At 39.1% G+C, this 17,585-nt stretch overlaps 4 protein-coding genes across 6 annotated transcripts; 2 read left to right on the plus strand and 2 right to left on the minus strand.

The window, feature by feature from the left end:
• The first annotated feature begins 1,047 nt into the window (after positions 1-1,047).
• On the plus strand, positions 1,048-2,681 carry sprb (sepiapterin reductase b). The gene is made up of 4 exons (XM_056377241.1): positions 1,048-1,146; positions 1,236-1,464; positions 1,588-1,875; positions 2,527-2,681. The coding sequence occupies exons 1-4, from the start codon at positions 1,048-1,050 to the stop codon at positions 2,679-2,681; spliced, it is 771 nt and encodes a 256-aa protein (XP_056233216.1).
• Positions 2,682-3,819: 1,138 nt separating this feature from the next.
• Positions 3,820-11,576, plus strand: smyd1b (SET and MYND domain containing 1b). Of its 2 annotated transcripts, XM_056375446.1 has the most exons (10): positions 3,820-4,080; positions 5,049-5,225; positions 5,675-5,888; positions 7,135-7,265; positions 7,465-7,503; positions 8,456-8,651; positions 9,688-9,780; positions 9,974-10,137; positions 10,280-10,448; positions 11,260-11,576. In XM_056375446.1, the coding sequence occupies exons 1-10, from the start codon at positions 3,959-3,961 to the stop codon at positions 11,422-11,424; spliced, it is 1,470 nt and encodes a 489-aa protein (XP_056231421.1). In that variant the 5' UTR covers positions 3,820-3,958; the 3' UTR covers positions 11,425-11,576. The 2 variants fall into 2 exon arrangements, with proteins under 2 accessions (XP_056231421.1, XP_056231422.1); XM_056375447.1 differs by lacking the exon at positions 7,465-7,503 and having other exon boundaries at positions 3,822-4,080.
• A 1,132-nt stretch (positions 11,577-12,708) lies between these two features.
• On the minus strand, positions 12,709-13,677 carry LOC130169881 (fatty acid-binding protein, liver-type-like). Its single transcript, XM_056376923.1, has 4 exons — positions 13,519-13,677; positions 13,129-13,301; positions 12,891-12,983; positions 12,709-12,795 (listed from the first exon to the last, which is right to left on the minus strand). The coding sequence occupies exons 1-4, from the start codon at positions 13,583-13,585 to the stop codon at positions 12,745-12,747; spliced, it is 384 nt and encodes a 127-aa protein (XP_056232898.1). The 5' UTR covers positions 13,586-13,677; the 3' UTR covers positions 12,709-12,744.
• A 1,299-nt stretch (positions 13,678-14,976) lies between these two features.
• Positions 14,977-17,473, minus strand: oxt (oxytocin). Of its 2 annotated transcripts, none has more exons than XM_056377325.1 (4): positions 17,375-17,473; positions 17,150-17,271; positions 16,851-17,055; positions 14,977-15,366 (listed from the first exon to the last, which is right to left on the minus strand). In XM_056377325.1, exons 1-4 carry the CDS (start codon positions 17,463-17,465, stop codon positions 15,221-15,223), a joined length of 564 nt encoding a protein of 187 aa, XP_056233300.1. In that variant the 5' UTR covers positions 17,466-17,473; the 3' UTR covers positions 14,977-15,220. The 2 variants fall into 2 exon arrangements, with proteins under 2 accessions (XP_056233300.1, XP_056233299.1); XM_056377324.1 differs by having other exon boundaries at positions 17,150-17,274.
• Between the last annotated feature and the right edge of the window lie 112 nt (positions 17,474-17,585).

Below are 17,585 nucleotides of genomic sequence, written 5' to 3' on the forward strand. Positions count from 1 at the left end.
AAGCTTATCTTTGTTGTTGTTTTTATTTTTATTTTCCAGGCAGTAATATTTAAAGAATGTGTGTATTCAGATCGGCCGCTTTGTTTTTTTTGCTAATGCTATTGTAAAGTTTACCATTATAGTCTAAATGCTACTGATAACGTCACATTATTAGGAGATTCCTCTTTACCTTGGAACTACAGTACACATTGTTTCTCAGAACTTACTCCTCTGAGCATGCAGTCCGTGGCTCATTTTCTCCTCCACAAGCTGTTTAAATTGAATATGTCAGTCACAAAAGTATTTTTTTTCTTCAGTTAAACACAGTGGCAGTGATGCTCACTCATATATATCAAGTAATGTGTGAAGGGATTGCATCTCACTCCTACATCTAAACACTAATTCATTCAGAATATCATTCAGAGCCATACTGTACAAGAAAAAAACACTACTGTACATACATGTATATCTGTCTATCTGTGATCATACCTCAGGGTTTTGAATCTTATAGTGTGTTCTATCTTGGTACATCATGTGTTTATTTTCTTATCTTTTATTGTCCTTGTGAACAGTGTTGTTGCTGTTTTATATCCTTCTGTTGTCATTGGTTTTCGTTTATGTTACATGTTTTAGCATGCATAGTAACTTATCTTATGAATGTGTGGGGGCTAAAGTGTGCAATATAAATGTTTTATTAAAATACATGAATTATTTGTTTTCTATGAATAACAGTTTATAAAGTGCTTGATCTGATTTATACTTAAATGATACGAGTCAAAAAGCTTTTTTTTCTAATATAAAATGTTCTAATAGTTTTAAAAGTACTTTCTTAGAAGCATTTCTCTGAACTTTCTGTTAGATCTCATTTCACTGTGAGGTATAACACGCATAAAATGCATTAGTGTTGCCTGCTCATGTTGTCATCATCCTTGTCACAAGATGACAAAACCAGGGGGCTCTTTTCTTCTCATTTCAGTTTAGCTGTAATCCTTCTCTCAGATCCACTCTTTCCACAAATATTCCAGTGACCATCAGTATTTTATTTTATATTTTACCACCACAGCCAAGATGTCAGACATCGACACTACAAACCCAAGGACTCTGGGCCGGGGTATCTGTATCATCACTGGAGCATCTAAAGGGTTTGGATGGGCGCTGGCACATGAAGTAGGTGATCAACTTGTTAAATAAAATAAATAAATAAATAAATAAATGTTAGAAATAAATAAATAAATAAATGCCTCGTGTTCTTCAAGGTGTACCACTTGCTGGAGCCTGGCTCTGTCCTCTTGTTGGTGGCTCGCTCTGGGACCTTGTTGCAGGAGCTGAAGGAAGAGCTACAGAGCTTCACTGACAAACAGCGGCTGGTGGTTCACTGCATCGCAGCCAATCTTAGCACAACAGAAGGGGTGAATGAAACTGTGAGGGTGGCAGGGCAGGAGGCTGTGAATGAAATTGATAATGTGCTCCTGATTAACAATGTTGGTGAGTCTTGAATGTAATAGTTTAGATCTGCCTGAGTAACCTGGTTCATGCTGAATTTGCCTGCTGACGAAGTGAAGTCAAGTTTTACCTACCCCCTCTGTCTTTCTCTCTCTCTGCTCCCAGGTTCCTTAGGTCCCATTTCTGGGTTTCAGAGTTTCACTGATCTTGAAAGGGTGAATTCTTATCTGTCCTTCAATATTAGCTCACCTCTGACACTGACTGCAGGAATCCTGCAGACATTTCCACGCAGACCAGGACTGCGATGGAGTGTGGTGAATGTCTCGTCAATATATGCACTGCAGGCCTTACCATCCTGGGCCCTGTACTGCACTGCAAAAGCAGCCAGGAAGATGATGTTCAGTGTGCTGGCTGAGGAGGAACCAAATGTCAAAGTTCTGAGCTATTCTCCAGGTAAATGAAACTTCATACACTGGCCACAAGCACGGAATTACCACTTTTTTAGTAAAGCCATACTGAGATAAAAACTCAAGGCCCACTTACTTGACCGTTCTGAAGCGTTCAACTGTATCACACAGTTTTCATCAGCAGATGAAGTTTGCAGAGTTGTCAAGGAACTGTAGATGTTCAAACTTTCCATTTTTCTGAGCACTTTTACTTCTCATCCAAGAGGCATGAACTGAAAGGTACATATAACAAAGCTGAGCTATGTTTGATTTAAAGTGACAATAGACAATTTTTTTCTTTTAACTTATCATTATGAGGTAAATGTTGATTGTACTAGTTAATGGCTATGGAATAACGACACCACTAGAATTTAGATTTGTTCCCTATAAGCCTTGCTTTCGCTAAACAATTTTGATGCTGCACAAATTTTAACAGTAAAACGAAGACTTGATTTATGGCACAAAGGAAATGCACTAAGGAGGAAAATTGCTTTCATTTTTAGGTTTTTACATTTTTACGTTTTTACATTTTTCAAAATGAAAAGAAATATGATCTGTATCTCCACATTTAACCATATAGTATGGATGTCATATAGAGACAAAAGGCAACACGTAGTATTTTCCTAACTCTCTCCTTAACTTTCTTGGTTTCCTTCAGGTCCTTTGGACACAGACATGCAGGAGGAGATTCGGAGGTTAACAGGCATCAGTCATTGTCTCTTTCCCTGTAAGGAGTCTGCAGCCAAACTAATGAAATTACTTCTGGACAATGACTTCTCTTCAGGGGCACACCTCGACTTCTTTGAAGTGTGATATCAATATAATTTTAACAGGGAACAGGGTACAAAAATGACTGCGCATAGTGCAATATATAGAATACAATGACTTTATGGAAAATTGTTGGCCTATGCTGTTTTATAAATGCCCTGTCTGAATATCTCTTATTTGTTTGTTCTCCTGCCCTTACATTTATTATGTGTTTAATGTGTGATGTTGTCTTGTAAATCAATGTCACTCATTTACATTATTGTGTTGTTTTCCCCTAGGAAAATAATTATTTGAATTATTTCTTTCTGTTGTCTTCCTCTCTTCATTGTATACTTTTTTGTTGATCCTTTTTTGTTTGTTGTTGATGTAAAACATGCTCCTAATTAAATAGACAAATAACCCAATTATTGAGTGATATTGCACAGTGTTATAATAATGTGTATATGAATATAATCTGGTATCGAGAAATTATTATTATTACTTCTGTATGTGGAGAAATCTTTTACCTTGAAAATATGAGGATGTGTGTGTACACATGTATATGGGGGAGTTTTGGTATGTATGTGTGTGTGTGAGTTCTTTTTTATATCACACTGTGGGGACCCAAAGATGGTAGTCACATTGTGGGGTCTGACCCCCATTCAAGGACCCTAAAACTGGTCAACGTCACAGTGGGTATGTCAGTGAGACTGTAATGTTGCTCTGTTATATCATAGCGTGTTACAGTTATAGAGCGATGGAGTAAGTTAGAGAAAGCACTAGAACATAGTAGAGGCAGGGGGATAAATCAGCTGTGTTTCTGTCAAACGCCTTGCAGCTGTCTAACGTCACCATACACTCCTGATAGACAGCACCAGCTGAGGGACAAAAATAACCCTCAGGGACCAGGCACCTACCAACTCACAGTCGGGGGTAGTTAACAGGACAAAAAGCTGAAAGTGTGACCACAAATTTAAATAAATAGAGGGATCTAAGAGAACAACAATGAGTTCAGTGGTGTTACTTTTCAAGCAAGGCTGTTGGTTTTATTGACAGACCTGTTCAGAAAGGACATTATATTTCTCAGTGAACTAATGATACAAATCAACACCAACCCATTTTCTGTCTCTCTTGGTACAGTTCAAGAGGTGAATGGCTATTTTAGTGCCTTGGCTTAGGAATGCGCAGTTGTCATTGAAGAACACAGAGGACACAGATTGGTTGAAGAGTTCCTCAACTACCCTACTGCTGTATTTAGCCTCTCTCTGCCACTGAAACACTCCTCTTTTATCCACGCGGCTCACCATCCATTCACCAGCATCTCAGGAACCAGTGCAGCTACCATGGAAAACGTGGCAGTATTTGACTCACCTGGAAAGGGGAGGGGTCTGAAGGCGACCAAGGAGTTTTGGGCCGGAGATGTAATTTTTTCGGAGCCCAGTCTTGCAGCTGTTGTGTTTGACAGGTACAGTGAAAAAGCAAGCTGTGGATGTGGTTGGGTCGTCTGTATATCGTATATCGTATATCGTATATCGTATATCGTCTGTTTTTTGCTCTTCTTCCATCATATTATATTTTGGAAAATCCTGTAGTCTGATTTTACTGATGTTACTTCATCAAGTGGATGTAATTTTACATAGACAACTGTGCCTCAAGTGGAGACAGCTCATCCTCAAGCAAACGCTGAGTGATAATAACCTTATCTGGAACAATCAGAAACAAAAGACTATTTGGAAACTTTGAGATGCATCATTTCACCCCATTTCATTATCACTGTTATTTGTGATCATTTTTGAAATGGACAAAATAACCATCAAATGTGGAAGAGAAATTTGTGACAGAGTATAATTTTCGGCTCGTGTCTCTCCCAGCCACTATTGCTTCGTTTTATTTTTCTTTAGTATCATTGTTTACACTGGTTTTTGAACCATGACCTTTAATAGAAAATATCTTTTGTACAGACACTGTTATGTGCAAAAATTAAAGAAACTTAAGTTGGGATACTTAGTGCTTTAAAATATTTTTAATACATAAAATAAAAAGAGGTCAGGCTGTCTTTACATCCAACATCCCCATCTATCTCAGAAGTACCCATAATCCTCATAATAATTTCCTTACTATAGTTTTAAAAACAGATAACATTAACTTGTGTAACAAAATAATCTCGATTCAGGTCCCACTTACTAGCTTTTTTGGATTTTGCTGATGAAGACTGTGAGAAGGGAATGTTGAGATTATTTTGTGATGATCTGACCTGAAAGATAATATAGAAAGACTGGACTTCCATGCTCGTCTGAAACATTGTCTTTAAACAAATAGGCCTACATATAAAAAAGAGAATATTAACATAACAGTGGCCAACAGTAAGGTAAAATGATGTGATATATGGATCAAAACATCTTTCCGTCTTATATTTCCTCTTCTTTTCTGCAGTCTAGCGGAGCGTATTTGCCACAGCTGTTTCCGCAGACAAGACAAGCTGCAGAGGTGCGGCCAGTGCAAATTTGCACATTATTGTGACCGAACCTGCCAGCGTGCCGGCTGGGCTGAACACAAGCAAGAATGTGGTGCCATCAAAGCTCATGGCAAAGCACCAAATGAGAACATCCGGTAAGTGTAAGGAAAAAGGAAATAGGGATTAATAGAAAGGTATTGCATGGTACTAGATTTTAGATTTTTCTTTTTTTTTTGTGACAAAACACTGGTAAAGAACCTCCATACTAAGAGAGACTTGTTTTTCCACTATTGGTAATCTACCCTACTAAATCAGGATTGTTGTTGATTTTGTTTTGATCAAGAAAACACAAATGCATAGAGCCACATTTAATCAAGGGAGGAACAATCTTTTTTTTCATCCTGTGACTGATTAGTGTTCATTTGTGAGCTGCATCATTTTCGCCTTTGTGTCACTTCGTGGTTACTTAAACTTGCATAACCATTTCACGTTATGGTCAGTCTCAATAGTCCTCTAAATTGATCTCAGGATAACACTGTCTGATTTCATCGTGACCCTCGCAGTCACAAGTCTTCTTCTTCATTGTTGATTGTTGTGGTTGTAGTTTGGTGGCTCGCATCATGTGGCGACTTGACAAGGAGGGGAGTGTGGTGTCTGATATTCAGCTGACCACGCTGGAGGAGCTGGAGGACCACATTACTGACATGCAAGAGGATGATTTAAAGGAGTTCAAAGTGGACATCCACAACTTCCTCGACTACTGGCCCCGAAGCAGCAAACAGCACACAATTGATGTCATCTCACATGTTTTTGGAGTGGTGCGTCTAAATATCTATATCCCATATTTGTTATTTCTTTATTATGTGGATAGTGTAGGTGTTAAACGTATAAGTTGTGTCCTTGCTTCAATGAACAAGCACTAGAAGACTGTGGGCTGTACATGCCCCTCCTGCCCAAATGAAACAGTCTAATTTCCCAGAGACCAAAACAAATGTGTTCAGTCAACCTTGTCAGCTCATAAAAACAAATATTTTCTTGTCTGCCACCAGGATATTTTCAATTTTAACGACTGACAAAGCAGCAAATGCCAGTGGTAAACTCAAGCATGTTCCTTCATACCTGAGTTTACAGCACAAGTTGTGACACTTAATATTTGAGTCACAGCTGGCCCGCAGTGTACCAGGTTGATTGTGAATATAGTCTATTTACATTTACAACACCTTGTGCTGAACAAACAGTAGAGTTTGTACACTTTGCAGTGCAGATCATGTGATGTATTTAGCGTCGACTGAGATTGCCTGAAGGTGAATGCCTGGTGAGTATGAAGTAGACGTGTGATATGTGACACGGACAGTTGACACGGACATTAGTTGGCAAGCACTGCCTAACGTGACCTTTAACCAACTCACCAGGGTTAATGAATTGTAGGATCTACTGGAAATTCTGTTCAAATTCAGGCAAAAAACCAGCCCACATTTCTGGGGTACAATGCATCAATTTACAGTTTACAAAACTTTTTATCTTGTAACAAAGCAAAGTAACATCTGCTCCCAACACCTTATCACAGATTTCATATGTCTATGAGTTGTGAGCGGTTCAACCAAAGAGCTGCAGTATATTCCATTTTCCTATATTTTGATATGAATAGGTTCTAGAGACAGAAGAGGTAAAATTATTCAGTATTTGCTGATAAAAAAAAGCACAGATTATAAACAAATCAGAACTCAGAATTTCAAATCTTAATCGTGATTTCACATCTTCACTATCTTTCTCAGACCCACTGAGGGGTCCCCACCCCCAGGTTAGGAACCATTATCATTTGACCTATTAACACAGATTTGGTTCTAAATGTTCACTGTGGAAAATCACTGAATTAAAGACACAGCTGTTGTCTTCAGTCTCTTCTATTTAGCCTTTTCTTTGGTGTTTGCCCCTTAAATGGTGACACTGAAGTGAACAGACAAAAATATTGAAATATTTGTATTGTATTATTGACAACTTCTCTGTTATTTTTCCTCCCAAACTTAATGTATTCATACATAATCATTCCCCTCTTTCTCCCAGATCAACTGCAACGGCTTCACTGTGAGCGACCAGCGGGGTCTTCAGGCAGTAGGAGTCGGCCTTTTCCCAAATTTGTGTCTGGTGAATCACGACTGCTGGCCAAACTGCACTGTAATTCTCAACCACGGCAAGTAAGTTAAAAAAAACAAAACAAAAAAAACAGTTAAAAGTGCTTTTCAGTTAAAATGTTTTATTTTGTATTCAGCTGGAATCAACTCTAACTTGAAAATTCAAATGCAAAATGTTTGTATGTGTGTTTATGTGCTGTTGGGTGTGTGAAAGTATGCCAGGTTGACTTTGGTGTAAAACTGCTTCCTGTTTGTCTTTCAGTCAATCGGCTGTGAATACTATGTTTCATTCTCAACGGAGGTGCGTTACCTCAACCTAAACCTTCTTAAGTGTTATTTATTAGAGCACCATTAGACTATGACATTAAACGCTCACCATCAACTCCATCCATTGTAGAAAATCAAAGTCTTTGTCAGTAGTGCCTTGTAGAAAGTACTATAGGCTTGATGTGACTCAGATTTCACATCAATATGTCAACGTGCTACATGAATGCTCTAACCTTTATTTAGCTCTTTTAGTATAACAAAAGGCTGGTGTGGGTTTTTTTTCCTCGCATATTTCTTCACCCGCTGAAACCTCATTTTTCAACCCCACATATTTATCTGTTTGTCGTGTCCACACAAAGTTTTACTCAAGTGCTGCCGGTTTGTCACTTTGTGTGTTTATCCGTGTGTGACCAGACTGTGTGACCATCCACCATGCTGTGTATACTGTGTCGCTTCTTTCATTCATAACAGCTTTTGTTTCCATTACCTCTTACACCACACACCACCATGACAAAAATTCTAAATGTCCTTAATTATTTCATATTTAAGCCTTTTAATACATTTTTTGCTTCAAAATTTACTAGATGTGGAAAAGTTTTGTTCGGAATTTTTTAAATGTGGATTTAGTTTAACATGTTTGCAAAATGTTGAAAGAAGTAAAACAAATCAAATGGGTGAGACGCAAATGAACTAAACAATAAATGATAGAAAATGATCCACAAGAAATGGAATAAAATATTCTGCTGCTTCATAGTTAATGCGAATACATGTCATTTTTGAAAAGTGGCACATGAGGAATTAATGAAATGAATTTTGGCTTAAGTTTGAAATAATGTCTACGTTCTTATTCACTAATCCTAATCCTAATCAATCCCGCAATGGGATTGAATGAACTGAAAGCCACATGATGGAACAGGGTTTCACCATCAATCAAAGACTGCCGTTCAGCGTGTATTTCCGCATATAACTGTGTTTCTCTTCCTCAGGATTGAGCTGCGTTCTTTGGGTAAGATCGCAGAGGGAGAGGAGCTGACAGTCTCATATGTGGACTACTTGAATTTGTCAGAGGAGAGACGAAGACTGCTGAAAACACAATATTTCTTTGACTGCACGTGTGAGCACTGCAAGAACCACACCAAAGATGACTTGAAGATGGCGGGAAGGGAAGTGGACGAAGTCAAGGTTTGTGTTGAATTTTTCTGTTGAACTGAGAGAATGAGTTTAATACTCTGCAAAGGCAAAAAGGACCAAACCATCTCACCATAGCTCATACTGACATGGGTGATAAGCACAGGCGGGAAACACGAGAAGCAGAGCCACTGTGTCTATTCTAAGCAAAGATAACTCCCAATGGAATCAGCTTCTAATCCGGGTGTATGTGCATACATTCACGCATGCATTGGGAAACAGCGAGGTCGAAAAACATGACTGACATAAACTTCATTTACTCAATAACTTCCATTACTTCAAGGCTGAAACTGTATTTGAATGTTCTACTACATTCCAGGTATTATTATTATTATTATATCTATTACATTATATAATTTATATTCCATTTCCAATACCAAACTGATTGCAATTTACCATTTAATACTAGAGTAAATTGGTGCATGACACACCATAAAATGCAGTAATTCTGCAGTCAAATCTGACTTAATGACTTCTGTCAGCACAATTACCACTTTGTGTGTGTGTGTGTGTGTGTGTGTGTGTGTGTGTGTGTGTGTGTGTGTGTGTGTGTGTGTGTGTGTGTGTGTGTGTGTGTTTTTCACAGGTTATAAATAGAATCTGTCAGGAGCTATCAGGAAAAAAAAAAACTTTAACAAGTTTATGAGTCTTCTTTTAACAATATAAGTCTGACATATTTACCAAAACTGCTGCAACATGCCAGATTTGGCTGTCAAATAATAACCACAATAACAAAGATTTGTATATTAATTAATCATATATGGGACTAAATCTTGTTTGTTATTAGTAAAAGGAACATTCAGGCCTTGGACATGGACCCTTGAGTTAGTCAAAGGTCTTCTTAAGATAAAAATAATCAGGCTTTTGCCTTTATGGAACTCAGCAAGGCAAACCTGCATTGCCTTAAACAGTATTTGATGGCGCACATTTCATTTTGTATTTCATTGTCAGTGTGTTAATACTTGAGACATGCAACAGTGTTTGAATCCCTCATTAAAATCAGATCAATCTTTCCTATCCATCCTTTTAGCCTTCAGATGAGCAGGTGAAAGAGGCAACAGATTTTTGCTTTGAAAGGCTGGAGAAGATGGACAAGGCTCGATTAAACGGTGACTACCATGAGGTATTGTATCAATCAACTACAACCCCAAATAAAAAAAGCAGATTAAGTGGCTGCAGAAAGATTTTTTTTTAATATCAACAGAATTCAAGACTTTCTTTCCCACTGTATCTTACCAATGCTCTATCCTACTTCCATATTTTTTTTGTTTTTTTTAAAGATTTTTCTCTTTATGTTGTTACTTTTCTCTTTTCAGGTGGTAAAAATCTGCAGGGAATGCATAGAGAAAACAGAGCCGATTTTAGCTGACACTCACATCTACCTGCTGAGGATGTGGAGCACGTTAAGCGAGGTGCAAGCTTACCTGCAGTACTTTGATGATGCTGCAGAGTACGCCCGCAAAATGGTGGAAGGATACATGTGAGTACAAAGATACGGCGCAGTCTCCTGTGAGCATCTTGCATATCATTTTCCATCTAGTAATAATGATAAACACACAGAACGCTCCAGTGTGAAAAACTGGATAGATACAGAAATAAATCAAACCTCTTCCCTCTGACAGGAAGCTGTACCACCCAAACAACGCTGCTCTCGGTATGGCCGCCATGCGAGCGGGAGTGAACCACTGGCAGGCTGGACTGATAGAGGTTGGACACGGGATGATCTGCAAGGCCTACGCCATTCTCATGGTCACCCACGGCCCAACACATCCCATCACCAAGGACCTGGATGTAAACACCTTATAATCTAAAAATCTGCAGTTGGATGTGTTTACGCTTTTCTTTGGGCTCAGCAAAAAATTGTATTGCAAAGCAAAAAGAACAGCCAGGTGGTTTATCTTGTGTTGTGTTACAGTTCAGTGACTGCGATATTAATGATTACCAAAGATAACATAATCAATATTTTTATATTAATGTATCAAAGGTAAATGTGCAAGGGTTCACTCGTAGTGATTAACCTACTGAAAACTATCACCTCAATTCGCAGCTTCCGTCGGCTTTACAGAGCTTTCTAGCGAGTTTCAGCTCATCGTTTAGTCGCTTGGCCACAACTTCACTCTCACCGCTCTCAGTGTTTTCAGACATCGCAGGAAGCTGCTTTCTGCTGAAGGTTCCCACTCAACACTACGTGCGCAGCTAAAAAACCCTCATATTTCTCCTCAGGAGTTTGTAGAGACCCAAAACAGAGCTAGCATGAAAGCAAATACTGGATAGTGGCCAATCTTGACTGCTGTATAAGTAAATATGCTGCTGTTTGCCAACAAGTTCACTTCATAAACTTGCATTTACTGTTTCCACCGCCCCCCAAGTGATCAGCTTTTCTACGGCTCTGCATGTTTAAATGTTTCAGCAAAATTTGAGTTATTAGTGAGGAATTGGTACAAGATATTTGATGCAGATCTAATAGCTGTGGTATCTCTTAAATAACAGTCTGGTGCTAGCTTATTCATTCACAATTCTTTTGGCTTATTGTATATACACTGCATCAAATTCATGGGTGGACATTTTAGGTGCTGATGTTTCCTTCCTGATATCCCCACAGGCGATGCGGATGCAGACGGAGATGGAGCTGAGGATGTTCAAGCAGAACGAGTACATTTACCACAGTATGAGAGAGGCAGCTCTGAAGAACAAACCAATGACCATGATGCATGAACCCAAGTCCGTGGAGGAGGGAATCAAGAACCTCTTCCATCGGAGGAAGTAACCAGCCGACCGCAGTCAAGAAAACCATCCCATTGTTTACCGTCAACAACTTTGAGTATTGGTGTGAGAATCTAAACAATTAGTCTCATGATCATTTTCTGTATCACTCACTTTTGTAGTTACACTTTTCATTAATAAAATAAAAAAAATAGGTGTCACGTGTAACTTGTGCTTTTAAATGTATAATGTTGCAGAATAAATAGCACTAGTATTTTAAAGACAGGTTTCAGCAGATACACTTCACCCTAAATGACACTGGTTCTTCATGCAAGATGTGTCATTGTGTACCAGAATAGGTAGTACATTAATACTTTAACCCAAAGCTTTGAACAAGACACCGAAATGTTAGCTTTTTAAATGATCTTTGTCTACGTGCAATGAAGAGAAATCTTGCACTTTTTCAATATGCCGGCCGAGAGGCAACTACAGACATCCTGTCACACTACAGGTGAATAGTAACATCACTAGCAATTTTTAAGTACACTTTCCAAGGGAAAAGTATTGAACACATTGTTCTGTGTACAACCCAAATACTGCAATTGTATCAAAAATGCTCAAGGCATAGAGGGGAAAATTTGGAATTGGAAATGAATTTGGGGGAAACCCCACCCCACTACAAATAAAAAAGGAAAAATGTAACTGTAGAAAATATTGCACATTATCCTGTCCTGGAGTCGGCCTTATGTGAAGCTTGAGAACTACAGTGCTAAAGTTGCTGGTGCTACCAGTGCTTGGCAGGTGATCAAAAACTGACTCAGTTAAATGTTTCTAGCAGACCAAGTCACATTGATCATCAGGTGCAACCCTGTCTCCCAACACTAGTCCATGAACATTATATACCGTTATCTGTAGCAGAGCCCTCCCTTACTGTCCACTGGTAAGTGTCCGGTTAACGCCCCATCACACATCTTGAAGTGAACCTGGCCCTCCCATTTTCAGTCATCATTCAAATCACATGAGCTAGCTGAAGGTTGCTGAGCAGTTAGTCCACTTTTGTACTTGTTGATCGAGCCCCTTTGAAGCACCTGTTGCTTGTTATCAGTTCAGTGGAGCGCTCGCTGACCTTTAGCCACTCTGCAATGCCAAATACTTTACACCATCACTGCAATGCCAGCGTGTTAAAGCTGATATGGAGCAGTCTTATGGGTTGTGTTTGCCAGTAGATAAAAAGCCATGTTTTGAAGCCAACTACAAACACTACACTGATTTCCGACAAAGTTTAACCTGCCAGCATCCAATTTTAGATATTCAAACCATTGAGTAAAAGAAAAACCATAAGACAGCATTGTCTTTTACATTTTATTATCCCTAGTGCAGACAGTTACATGCGTTTACTCGTCCTCTTGTACACAATGCCACCGAGAGTCATTGTCTGGGGAGGAAAACAAAAAAATATAAGAGTTAGAAAAAAAATAAAATATATATTCAAGATGCACTTTAGTGAAATTGTGCAGTTTGTCTACTCACATTGACAATTGTGTTCCCATCCACCAGTTCTGTGATGGACTCAATTCCCTTCAGGGAAACCTTGAGCTTATTGCCTTCACGATGGACCACCGCCTACAAGAAATACGACATAAAAATCAAATCAAAGTCAGCTCAGGACAGTGTTCATCTCAGGCAATTCTGCTTCAAGGGATTTCATAACAGTGAGCCATGTTTGATTGGCATTTTGCATCTCTAAAAAGTTAGCATCCTGGCTTACCTTGACCTTCTCTCCAGTGATGGTTTCCAGCTCAGCCTCCTTTCCGATGGTGAAGTTGTTGACAAGGACCTTTGAGCCAGTTGTGACCGTCACTTTGAAGTTGTCGCCAGTCTCCTCGATCTCAGACATGCTCTTGATATCTTTGCCTTTCTGGATGAGGTCATCAGGGAGACCTAAGACAGATGGCAAGTTGATATGAAACCATTAGCCTTTACAAATAAGAGTTGTTGCAGTGAAGTAGTTTTTTTAATTTCCTAAGCTAAAAAGTGAGTTAAATAAGCATTTTTGGTGTTTTACTTTCTCCTACTTTGCTTGCACTTCACAACCAAAAATAACATTAGCAACTACACTAACAGTTATGAAACTTTACTCAAGCAGTACAAGTCTTACCAATGGCCTTCATGAAAGGCTCAAAGTTCTCCTGAGTCTCCAGCTGGAACTTCCCAGAGAAAGACATGGTGGCTGACAGCGAAGGTGAAGCAAGAAGTGGTTATCTGCCTGTTTTATACTCTAAAACTCCAGCGCTGCAATCATTAACCACAGGTGTCTCCAATTAAGGCAGCTCCAGCCCCCTTCATCCAGCAGAGCTCACAGAAGATCCACCAGCACCGATAAGGCCAGAGGAGAGATAAAAAGAGGCACAGAGACTAATGTTATGTAACCTTTAATGCAGAGGGGAAATAGTAAAAGTGTGTGTGAGGACACATATTTTGGAGATCTGGCCCGTGCACAGATATGTAAGGTAATGATCTTAAAAGTCACACACATTAACATATTGCATGAAGTGTACCCCAACAAGTGCTGACAGGGCGTAATGTTTGCTGCTTTCTCTCATACTTCATCCTCCTTCCTTCCCTCAACCCTCAGATTTGGCCTCTTGATTTCAGTTCCTTGTTTTTATCTTGTTTCACTCTGTTTTCCTTTTTCCCCGTTGTCCTTGCTTTAGTCAAGTCTTCCTTCTCTTCTGTTCTACATGACCTTTTACAATTTTTTTTTGCATCTCTTTTATTTATTTATTTATTTTTTTTACAAGAAAAATTAAATTAGGTTGCTCTTGTAATGTAGTTAGTTTTTCATGTTACATTGACAGTGCTCCTGTCCTGAAAGCATATTCAAAATGCATTGAATATGCTATTTTATTATAAGGTTTAGAGTATGTGTTATTTTTTAGCAGCTCTTATAAACCCTCCTGGAGTTCACTGTCACTTCTACCGTGTGAACTATACTCCACATTTCATTACAAAGGTACTTTACTCGGGTGATGTCACTTTTCAAGATAAGCTCCCTTAAAAAATCTGTCAGAGCCCACCAAGAGGTGACAAAATAATTCACTGCAGCACAATATCAATAATCTGTCATCAGTGTTTCAGAGTGTTAACGTGAGTGATCTCTTCAATCTACTGTGTTTACAACTATTTTTTGAGCATTTGCCTCTTGCACAGAACAGGAGCTTATGGTTTAACCATGGAGTTCACAAAAGAGATAGATCAAAGGTGACTACTGTCCAAGATAACCACCATAACTGTTGCAACAGTGACATTGTGTCACTAGAGCTGCCACAAAAACACACACACGTGTCATGTGAGGATCCTTTGGATTCGTGTAGCGGTCTGTTACAGGATTGTGCAAAGCCGAACATCTGAAAGATAAAGATGGCTCTGGGCTTTGTACATTTGGTGATAGTGGAATAGACTCTAACACAGTGACCTGATAAGATTTACGCTGACTTGTTCTTTACTGAATGGAGAAAAGGATTTCGAAGGTTTGAAATTGTTTATGCTGCAGCCATTTTAACAGTAGTATTATTGCACAAATTTCAGTTAGGTTGCTCTAAAATAAAGGGAAACATTTGATACTCTCTCAAAACTTTATTTCAACATGCAGATATCTGGATGACCACTGTCAGTATTCATCCCTATTTTCATACATAAAAATATATTGACAAAGGCACTCTACAGAAGTACTCCAGGGGAAACAGCAAAATCAGAGTTATGATGACAAACATAGAAATGCGACAATATGAATAAACACTAGTCCCACTTCAACTATACAGCTGCAGAATTTCCTGTGAGACCTTGTTGTTAGAGGCAGCTCATTGGTGGATTCTATGAGGAGAAGTGTGACCAGCCAGGTGCAAGAGCCTGAGGATAATGTCACCGGGATCGCTGCCTTCGAATTGTCCGGTTTGGTCGTCTCCTTCCTCCTCGATGAGGCAGGATTGATCTGTTGTACAACTCTCTGTGGTAAAAAAAGAAAAGAAAAGGAGGAGTTATAACGTAGATCATGGTCACCTGCTTTTGCAACCATTCGCTTTACAATATGTTGTTATCAGGTTTGGTGACATGGTACCATGAACCTTTTCAGAGCCAGAGAGCAAATGTAGGAATTCACAATGACTGAAATAGTAGTGCTCAAGAAAAGACACAGTACGTTGCTTGCCTTTGAAAATATGTACAGCTCGAACAGAAATCAATATTCTAATGCTGGAAGCATTAGTAAAAGGAGCTGGAATCAAAGCTGACATTCTTGTGCCACAGAATCACTGATTTTTCCCGTTTAGCTAAATCAGAGTTTGTAATTGATTAGAAAGATACTTGAAAAACAACATAAACACTATGTTCAGTACATTTGCTCAAGTACTGTAGCCTACTTAAAGGGGCGAAGTGTGAGAATTGGCCAACTGTTGAATTCAAACCCAAACAAATACCCTCACCGGCACATTGAGCTAGCATTAGCTTAATTGTTAGCAAAATCTAAATCTAATAGTTGCAACACGACCTTGTCGCAGTTACTACATTTTCATCCCCGCATGTTGGACTGTGGGCAGACTGAATGCCACCGTGACACTATAGCTTTTTCAGGTACAGAGTGGTATTATGTGACAGGGCTAGCTTGTTAGCTTGCAAACTTTAGTAGATCTCTACAAAACAAGACAAAGACGTCTTTGACATAATGTCCAAACTTATATTTCTTCACATTCTGTTGATAATCTTTGATGTTTTAAACTAAAATACTTACATATCGCCCCTTTAAGTATAATTGAGGTATTTGTACTTTGCTTGAGTACTTTAATTTTATGATACTTTCAAATACTACTACTCTACTACATTTCAGAGGGAGAAATTGTACTTTTTACTCAAATACATCTATTTAACAGCTTAGTTACCATTACAGATTCAGATTTTAAAGTCTGTAAGTGTTTAAATTATGATGAATAATATACAGAAACCTACTGTATATTAAACTACCCTAGTCAGCCTGGTATCACCAAATGGTGAATAAACACACCGATTTCTCAAGTCATTTGGCATTTTATCACTACGCATTTTTTGCTGTTCACATGTCAACGTATGTCTTTCATGTGTTTACTTAGTTCCTCTAACCCCCAACTCTAACCCACACTAAAATAGCAGTAAATGACACGCAAAAAGCTTAAAATGCATTGACATAACATGCAAAATCTTCTTGAAGTGGCATGCTATTTACACACCATCGCATTATATCATGTAGCAATAGTAAAAACTCAACCATGTCAACTGGAACTTTAAAATACTGTTAAACAGTATTAATGCGTTGCAGTAGTTATTATCCAATGGTACCACTGACAGAGCTATGACAGTGTGGTACTGATATTTCTACTTAAGTAAAAGGATCCAAATACTTCTTCCATCAGCAAATATATGTGCTTTTTTTTGCCTATAGGTACTTCAGGATTTCCTGACCTGCATCACAGCACAGTCCTGAAGCAGCACAGCGTCCTCCTTCAGATCCACAGGGTCTCCCTCCTGCCTGACAGGGGGTGAGCAGGTAGTTCTCCTCCACACAGTGAGCTGTTTCTGGGGAGCCCAGCAGGCAGCCGAGGCCCTCCCCGCAGCAGATACTGGGGCCGAAGCAGCGGCCCCTGTCTCCAGGGCCGCATGACATGCACTGGTGGAGGAAACAAGTGATTATTCTTAGTGTTATTTTTATAATGTGACTACAATTTAACTCAAAGTTAGAGATTGATAAAAAAGCAGCTCACCTTGCGCAGTGGTGCGTCCATGATGGACCTCTTCCCACCAATAGGACAGTTGGAGATGTAACACGCTGAACATACAGATAGGAGAAAAAGCAGGCACACGGACACAGCAGCTCCAGTCATTTCTGCTGAGAGAGTGAAGGAACAACAGACAGGAGAAAAACAAAAAATGTATTTAGTACGACTGTTAATCTAAAATCTAATGTTCGGAGAGCAAAATTTACTCACTTGTGGCTTTACAGTCGATGAGTAGTAGACTTGAAGCTCTTGTTTCAGATGCTTCCAGATGATATTCTATCTTGCACGGTGTCAATGTCATGTCTTATATACTTCCACAGCTGCTTTTGAGAGTGACACAGAAACCCAAAAGCCACTTAGAGATTCTTAATGAGTTCGTTTTATTGAAACTGACCACCGGGCAGGCCGGGTCAAAGGGCTG

Source organism: Seriola aureovittata, chromosome 5, assembly GCF_021018895.1.
Source record: "Seriola aureovittata isolate HTS-2021-v1 ecotype China chromosome 5, ASM2101889v1, whole genome shotgun sequence".
NCBI classification, from domain to species: Eukaryota; Metazoa; Chordata; class Actinopteri; order Carangiformes; family Carangidae; genus Seriola; species Seriola aureovittata.

Coding starts and splice junctions, on each gene's coding strand:
- sprb (XM_056377241.1), top strand. CDS start 1,048: ATGTCAGACATCGACACTACAAACCCAAGGACTCTGGGCCGGGGTATC. Junction 1,147..1,235: donor GATGGGCGCTGGCACATGAA/GTAGGTGATCAA, acceptor GTGTTCTTCAAG/GTGTACCACTTGCTGGAGCC. Junction 1,876..2,526: donor AGTTCTGAGCTATTCTCCAG/GTAAATGAAACT, acceptor GGTTTCCTTCAG/GTCCTTTGGACACAGACATG.
- smyd1b (XM_056375446.1), top strand. CDS start 3,959: ATGGAAAACGTGGCAGTATTTGACTCACCTGGAAAGGGGAGGGGTCTG. Junction 7,266..7,464: donor GTAATTCTCAACCACGGCAA/GTAAGTTAAAAA, acceptor TTTGTCTTTCAG/TCAATCGGCTGTGAATACTA. Junction 9,781..9,973: donor TAAACGGTGACTACCATGAG/GTATTGTATCAA, acceptor TTCTCTTTTCAG/GTGGTAAAAATCTGCAGGGA.
- LOC130169881 (XM_056376923.1), bottom strand. CDS start 13,585: ATGTCTTTCTCTGGGAAGTTCCAGCTGGAGACTCAGGAGAACTTTGAG. Junction 13,302..13,518: donor GCCTTTCATGAAGGCCATTG/GTAAGACTTGTA, acceptor CATCTGTCTTAG/GTCTCCCTGATGACCTCATC. Junction 12,796..12,890: donor ATGGGAACACAATTGTCAAT/GTGAGTAGACAA, acceptor TTTCCTCCCCAG/ACAATGACTCTCGGTGGCAT.
- oxt (XM_056377324.1), bottom strand. CDS start 17,465: ATGACATTGACACCGTGCAAGATAGAATATCATCTGGAAGCATCTGAA. Junction 17,056..17,149: donor TGGACGCACCACTGCGCAAG/GTGAGCTGCTTT, acceptor TTCCTCCACCAG/TGCATGTCATGCGGCCCTGG. Junction 15,367..16,850: donor AGGACTGTGCTGTGATGCAG/GTCAGGAAATCC, acceptor TTTTTACCACAG/AGAGTTGTACAACAGATCAA.